Consider the following 8,085-nt stretch of genomic DNA (forward strand, 5'->3'; position numbering starts at 1 on the left):
TTTTACAAAAACCTGCGTTTGTCAACGGTAATTATTTGTTATTTTTGATACATTAGAACATATGGAATATATCTGGATACTTATTTTTGCTTTGTCCAAGGCCATTACTAACCCTTTAAGATTAATCTGTAAATAGTGCAAGAATTGCGTATTCTACTGCCACAGGTAATGCATTGCTGTCAAATTAGCAGCTTCTAAATATCAGTGAAACCAAGCTTGTAAATGATTGTCACCCAAGACCAGAAATGAGGGAGACTGATGAAGTTTATAGCATGAATGACTGATGAAGTTTAATAATCCTTTCTCTGTTAAAAACATCTCAAAGTGCTAAATAATAATAATAATAATATTAATATTAATATTAATAGAAACACTCTTTACCACATTTTCAAATGAAACTGAAACTTTTATTATTTTTGGATTACATACATGCTAAATAAATCTCAATTGCTTCAGAATTTACCATCAAATAGACGATTTCATTGTACTTTGAGAAAAAGGCTCCAGCTAGCATCTTTAACTGATACAAAAACATTTTTAAACTTGGATGATAACATCAGTTACATCTGCCAAACTGTTAAGATTTCAAACACAGAGATAATAGCAGTAAATGTTGTGGCAGTTTAAAGTTTACATCCACAGCTCCTTCACTAACATCTGCTCTCTGCTGTGTTTATGTCACTGAGCTGAAAGCTAGCGTTAGCGTTAGCGTTAGCGTTGTTTATTCTAGCTGGGCTTTTATTCGGTCCGTACGGCCAAGAAAGAACCTCAACTGTGACGCCACGGATTAAGAAAATTATGTGCTTACACTTACACTTCTTACAAAGAAAAAAAAAAAAGTGCGACCGACAATAAGATTTAGGCTCTTAAAGTAGATAGCTACGAGCTAGCAAAACAATGCAGCAACGTGCATCTAGACTAAACATTTTACGTGTTTACAACATGTATTTTCATGAGTTTTTGTGCAGGTTGAATGTAAATACGTGCGATTAACATCCACTATGTTTAAAAACACGAAACATTAATAAAAACATACATAGAAGACCCAAACTAGCATGTCTCTCATGAGTCGCTAGCACCCACTTTAGCACACAGTTCACGGTTCCCAGCCTGATTTCTCTCTATTAAAATGTGATTCCTGTCCTGTGATGATTCCTCTCCATCGGATTATTTTGTTGTCAAGGTTTTTGAAGTCGACTGTAAAACACTGCGTCTCCTTTTGGTACTTTTTCTGACCTCTGTCATTCATTACTCGAGAGGACTCGATCCATAATGATGGTGCATGTCTGTCACGCCGTATGTCACGTGACTTCTAATCCAGTAATGTATGTCAATGTTGAATAGTAAATTGTTCTTCTGTTTTTATCATTTATTTTGTACATTTTATCAGGAAGAAAAGATAAAAGCTGTTACATATTTTACACTTTAAAGTAAAAAGAAACATTTGTGTGAAAGCTTTGGAAGCATTCAGACTACAGTGATTCTGTTTTTCTTTTTATTTATTTTTCTTTCGTATGTTTTTCGGCATGTAAAAACTCAATCACACTTTCAACAATTTCTAGAATCTTTGTGTCAAAACGTTCAGCTCGTTCAGGACATTCATGCCACTGAGATTTTTAAGGATTATTTGGAGTGGAGATAATATTTTGGCAACATTTTGTTATTCATGAAATTATTCAAATTCTTTGTGCACTAAATGCAAGCTTGATATCAAAACATTCAGCATGTTTATGACATTTAGCAATTAAAATAAATTTATTCAGCTACTACATTCAGCAAAAAGTATTCACTAGTTTACATTTATTATTCATTTTGTGCACAAGTTTATATAGTAATTGATACTAAACTAAGTAAAACAACAAAATGAGCTACAGAGTCTCTTGGGAGCTGAAAGATCCGGATTTCTGAGAAGAGCCAGAATTCTCATCACTATGGTGAAGTTAACACAAACTGTGAGAATGTTCCCTTAGTCTCAAAGGGACTACGGAGAGATAGGTTAGACTATTGGTTTCAATTTGAAAAATGTTGTAATATTATTTTTTTTCTGTGAAGATTCCAGAAAGGGATTATTAAAACTTGTTTATGTGTAGCACTCTGAAAAACATAAATGTTTGTGTTAGACACACTCCGTGAGTGTTACACTTTTTCTGTTAGCCTACAAACCGGCCCGACCCCCGTCAGAGATAAAACAGGTATGTGGCCCTCACAAGAACAAGCTTGAGGACCCCTGCTCTAACTGGGTGAGGGAGAAAGAGGACTGAAGACTACTAATTTAGACCAAAACAAGCAAATGTTTCTCTACAATATCATCAACATACCACATTTACACACGTGGTACGACATCTGCTGTGTGGATGATCAGTTTGTGTCAGTGTAGGATTTTCCCTTGTGCTCTCTTAAAGTAATAGTGTTCTCTTGTCTGACTGAGCACAGCTTTGATCACTGAAACGCTCTTGTCACCGTTTGCCTGTTTCTAGGTATTTTGTCTGTACTCTCTCTGTCCAGTGAGAGTATGTCCTTGGCTTCTGAGCTCCCAAAGGTGTCTTATGTAAAGGCAATCGATATCTGGCTCATAGCCTGCCTGCTCTTTGGGTTCTTTTCACTGGTGGAGTATGCTGTGGTGCAGGTCAGTACAAAACACACAAACAAAAGGCAATCTTTGAAAAAAAGCAAAAATAACGTTCTTTTCAGCTCCTTATTCCTCATTTACATCTTCATATCAATCTTATGCCTCCACAACCACAGAACTTCACTTTACACTAAAGTTTCTTTGTAAAATGTAATACTTGGAAGGACTACAAACCAATGTTTGCAGTAAATGTGTATATTTAGATCTGTTTGTTCAGACCAGGAGTAAGTCTTTTTTTACTGTTAGCACAGTTTGCGTTGGATTTTTTTTGGATTTTTATGTTTTTTGACAGCAGGCAAATTCCAATGGAAAGTTTTAAGATCTGCTTGAAGTACTCAGTTCCATTTTAGAATAAAACACAAACAAAAAATAACCAGTGTTAATAAAAGACAGCTTGTTGTGGTGTTTCTGGAAGTATTGTAACTTTGAAACTAACATTGCATGAATATTTGATGTTTTAAGCCTTTCAGCTCAAAGAAGAGGGATCAGATTCATTGATATTTTTTTCAGGGATTTATATCTCTTGTGGTATTCTGAGTGACAGAATGGAAATGTTAGAAATCTATTCAGTGTGGTCTGACACAACGAAGAGAACACTACAGCAATTACAAGGCAACTATATGGATTTAGCAAACAAACAAAATCAGTCGAAAACAAGGACATTACTGCTAAAAAGCTAGACAGACTTGTCTACAATAGACATTTGGAGTAACAACTGTCCACAGCCTGTTCAAAACAGGGTTCATCTGTTAAACAACTGAGGTGGACAAATGTACTATATTAAAAGTCCTTTTTATCTTTGTCTTGTAAACTAACTTTACATTTCTGTCTTTTAGGTCATGCTGAATAGTCCAAAACGAATCGAAGAGGAAAAAGTCAAAATGGCCTCAAAAGAAAAAGCCTTAAAAGAAAAAGAAGGAAAGAAACAGACCAATAAAACCAACAACACCGTCAATGGGACAGGTGGAACCCCCATTCATGTTAACACTCTGCAGGTAAGTCTGTCCTTTCTCTGAACCCGCCCTATCCCTTCCGAGGTCATGGGGTCACTGGAGCCTGCCTCGGCCACTGTTGGGCAAAGGTGGGGTACACCCTGGACACGTCCAGTCTGTCACAGGGACACACAGTCATGATTATTATACACAGACACATTTTTCCCCTTTTTTATTTAATTTCCACAAGAATACAAAAACAAGACATCTTATGCAGGGAAAATGAAGAAAATCTTATACTCAGGGCAGTTTAGAGTCACCAGTGAACCTATGAAGCATGTTTTTAGACCACCGGAGAAAACCCACACATACACCAGGAGAACATGTAAACTCCACACAGAACGTGTAAACTCTACCAAACATGATTAATGCTTCAAACTTGTCTTCCGCCTCTCTTTGATCCCATCAAATGTGCTGCTCCTCTCGAGCCACTGGGCCACCGTGTAGGCCGGGGGTCTGCAACCTGCAGCTCCAGGAGCTGCAAAGTCTTATTTAGATTTTGCTGTGCATTCATTACGATGTAATTTTTAATAATAAAAATAAACAATGCTTCTTTTGTGGCATGAATAAAAAGAGAAAAAGAAACTTGCATTTTCTCAGCATGTGAAATTATTTTTTACATTTGACAGAAGCTCGTTTGATTTCCTTTCAAAATAAAAGACCCCTTGTGCCAAACTGGATCATCAGTGCAGCTTTGGACAGCAGAGGATAATATGTGCTTCAAACTAATGAATGATCAGACATTTTACCAAAGTGTTGCTTAGTATTTAAAATCTGTGTGTTCTGGAAGAAGAAAAGAGCAAACAAGACCTCTTCAAGTCGTCAAGGATCTAAAAAAATTTACATCGTTTATTACGAGGTGCAGCTCAGCCATAAGATTATAAACTTAACTAATCTGAATTTGTTAAATTCTAATTTAGTTACCCTTACTTGAAATTCAATTCAATTTTATTTATATAGCCCAAAATCACAAAGAAGATTTGCCTCATTGGGCTTCATGCAGGTAATTTTACAGATGCAGAAAATTAGTCATAAAATATGAAAAAATAGCTAAAGACTAAACAGTCTAAATAAACTGGTTATCCCTGCCCTTAGACCCTCCCTCCCAGTAAGGAAAAACTCCTAAAAAAACCTGAGTCAGGAAAAAAGAAGAAACCTTAGGGATTCCCACATGAAGGAGAGATCCTATCCCAGGATGGACAGGAGATACCAGAACAGTTAAAGAAAGATTAGCTTCTACAACTACGTATCTAAATAGAATTAAAAAAAAAAAATACAATTATTTTATTTTTCTTTAATAAAAGATCCGCAGGTTACAGACTCCTGGTATAGTCTATTGAGGAATGTATCACATGTAATTCCAGCAGGGAGTTTTTCTTTAACTGAAGTACTTCACTTTGCGCAGCTCTGATCTGTTTCAGTCTTCCTTTCTCACCAGGTGGTGGAGAATCGTTGTAAGAAAGTTTGCACGTCCAAGTCCGACCTGCGGTCCAATGACTTCAGCATCGTTGGGTCTTTACCTCGAGACTTTGAACTCTCCAACTTTGACTGCTATGGGAAACCTATTGAGGTCACAGGTGCCCTAAAGTCAAACAACAAATCCAACAAGAAACCTCCGCCGCCGAAGCCTGTCATACCCGCTGCTGCCAAACGCATTGATCTATATGCAAGAGCCCTCTTCCCATTTTCCTTCCTCTTCTTTAATGTGGTTTATTGGTCGGTGTATCTGTGAGAGACAGAGTAGAAACTGGTGACAGATAGAGGATCATCTGAACTTTACTGTGGGTTTTATTTTTCAAAAGCATCTATGCAAAGTTTTCTGTGGAAGTAAGCGTACATGATCAGACTCACAGCACAGAGCTCAGCTGTCTTCAGTTTTACTCATTGTGTAGTCATTGCATGTGTCTTTGTGTGTTCAAATATTATCTAAAACAAACCATGCTAAAGTGATTCAAATATGTACAGGCTGCTGCTGGTACCGGCTGATTAGAAATGTTCTGACAATATGGAAATATAAAGTTATAAGAATGTACAAAAAATAAATTTAAAATATCAATAACATAACTGTCTTCTTTAATTTTATGTTGCAGTATCTTTACTTCTGAGTTATCTTTACTAATTAGTTTTTTTATTTAAAAAGTTTCACTTTTGTTAATTTTATAACGTTTCTTTTGATGGATTTCTTTCTATACAGTGGAGGAAACAACTATTTGATCCCTTGCTGGTTTTATAGGTTTGTCCACTTACAAAATCAACAGTTTATCATCCTGATAGTAGATTCATCTAAACAGTGATAGAAAATCACAAAGAAAATCAGGAAATCCACTTTAAATGATTGATATCCATTTATTAGCATTTCCTTGAGGGACATAAGGATTTGAACCCTCTTACTGGAAAGACTTAGTACTTTGTGGCAAACCCTTCTTATCAGCACAGAGGTCAGAGGTTTCTTGTAGTTGATCATCAGGTTTCTGCACAGATCAGGAGGAATTCTGCTCCTCTCTTCTCTACAAATGATTTCTAAATCCTTCAGATTTGGTGGCTGTTAGTTAGCAGCTGTGAGCTTCAGCTCTCTCCAGAAGTTTCCTAGAGGACTGAGGTCCAGAGACTGACTGACCACTCCATGATCTGGATCTGATTCTTCTTCAGTCATTCCTTGATTGAAGACTCGTCATTGAATCCGTCTGGTGGATGGAAGGAGGTTCTCAGGATTGGAGGGTACATGATAATGCTTCCACCTCCGTGCTTGACAGGGGGATGGTGTTCTTGGGGTCATCAGCAGCAATTCTCTTCCTCCAAACGGTTGAGTTGATGCCAAAGAGCTCCATGTTGGTCTGATCTGACCACAGCTCCTTCTCCAATCTCTCTGAATCATGAAGGTGTTCGTGGACAAATTTCAAGAGGGTCAGCACAGGAGTCTTCTTCAGCAGGAGGACTTTACCAGAACTGATAGATGTTCAACCGTTGTGGTGTAAAGTCTCACCAGTGGTTTTCTTGGTGACTGTGGTTCCAGCTGCTTTCAGATCATCCACTAACTCCTGCTGTTGTTTTAGGACCATTTCTCTCTGTTCTCATGATCATGGAAACCCCAGTAGGTCAGATCTGGTTTGGAGCTCCAGACGTACAGGTGGATTGATGCTCATGTTCTGGTGACCTTTAACCTCCAGCTTGTTGCTGATGGGGCTGTAGTCCATTCTGGTCTGTGCAGGTCTACAATCTTCTCCCTTAAATCCACTGAAAGCTCTTTAGTCTGTCCATGTTGGAGGGTTTGGAGTCTGACTGAGAGGATTCTGTGTGAACTGAAGATGGTGACATCAAACTAAAGTAGACTTTAAAATTTTTTATTTTGTCATTTCTGTACAGAAATCTGACATGTATCATTCTTTTTTGACACATTGGCAAATTTAGACAGGATTCCACTTCTGTAACTGCTTGAATTAGTATTTCCATGCAGATAAAAGTCAGTCCTTTAAATAGTCAAAGCAGATGCTGTGGAAGCAGGAAAGGCTGGGGCAGTGCCTGATATCCCAACACCAGCCACTCAGCTGCAGCTCAGAACACAGGAGGATCAACAGTCAAACTTGAGCAAAAAAAAGAAAAATACTAATTTACATTTGGTCCTTTTAATGCTCAAACAGCTAGACTTTCTGATCAGAGGATTGCTACCTAACTTCTCATATGTCAGTCAGTCCAGTCCAGTCTGTCTTAGCTGGTGTATTTTTACAGGCTTTGAGAGTGCTGCTCTCAAAGCCTTCTCCGAAGAGTCTCCAGAGTTTTCCTTCTCCTAGATAGACATTGTAAACAAACTCCATCCGCTCACTTTATAATGTGTGTTTTTGTTAGTACCAGCACCTCAGCAATAAATGACACTTTAACATTAATAGCAACATTAATGGTAAAACTGTTTGAAATACATATCTTTGATCCATTGTTTTGTATTGGCCTTCCACTCTGCTCTTTTCCTTTACCTCCATTCCAAAGTTTTCCAAAATGTTCTAGCTCCACCAGTGCTAAGATCTAAAAGACAACCATTGGAAACAAGCTCGTACACTTAATGAGTATGCATAATCCCTCTTGCCGTCACTTTGTCTTTGTCAAATTGGTAGCTCGGTTGAACAAGCACACCAGCAGAGAGAGGCAAACTCTGGAACTGCAGCCCAGCTAACCAGAAGGAGCCAGAGAATGGATGGACCTAACTAGAGGATCTCAACCGGGAGTTTTTTCCCGAGATTACAGCAATCTGTCCCTGGCCTGATATGATGTACTGGTCCTATAAGGTACTACAACTTGGTACATGATTAAAGGCTACTTTTTAGTCTGAAAACGTATTCCACTATTATACTTCCCACACTAAATGTACAGGGTCTATGATATAATTGCAAACTTATATTCAAGTATAACCAATGACATAAATTTTGAATACACTTCTTCTTACTGAAGCTACCTCTTCCCCCATGCTGTGCA

The 8,085-nt window shown here is 37.8% G+C and overlaps 1 protein-coding gene across 2 annotated transcripts in view; it reads left to right on the forward strand.

Moving 5' to 3' along the window:
• Window positions 1-5,682, forward strand: part of LOC112137549 (glycine receptor subunit beta) — a 45,247-nt gene extending 39,565 nt beyond the window's left edge. For both annotated transcript variants that reach the window (XM_024259914.2, XM_024259913.2), the window contains exons 9-11: window positions 2,478-2,626; window positions 3,466-3,624; window positions 5,060-5,682. In XM_024259914.2, coding sequence (XP_024115682.1) covers window positions 2,478-2,626; window positions 3,466-3,624; window positions 5,060-5,353 — 602 coding nt within the window. In that variant the 3' untranslated portion in view covers window positions 5,354-5,682. The remainder of the gene's footprint in view (window positions 1-2,477; window positions 2,627-3,465; window positions 3,625-5,059) is intronic.
• Window positions 5,683-8,085: the final 2,403 nt, after the last annotated feature.

The sequence above is a fragment of the Oryzias melastigma genome, linkage group LG1 (genome assembly GCF_002922805.2).
Source record: "Oryzias melastigma strain HK-1 linkage group LG1, ASM292280v2, whole genome shotgun sequence".
NCBI lineage: Eukaryota > Metazoa > Chordata > Actinopteri > Beloniformes > Adrianichthyidae > Oryzias > Oryzias melastigma.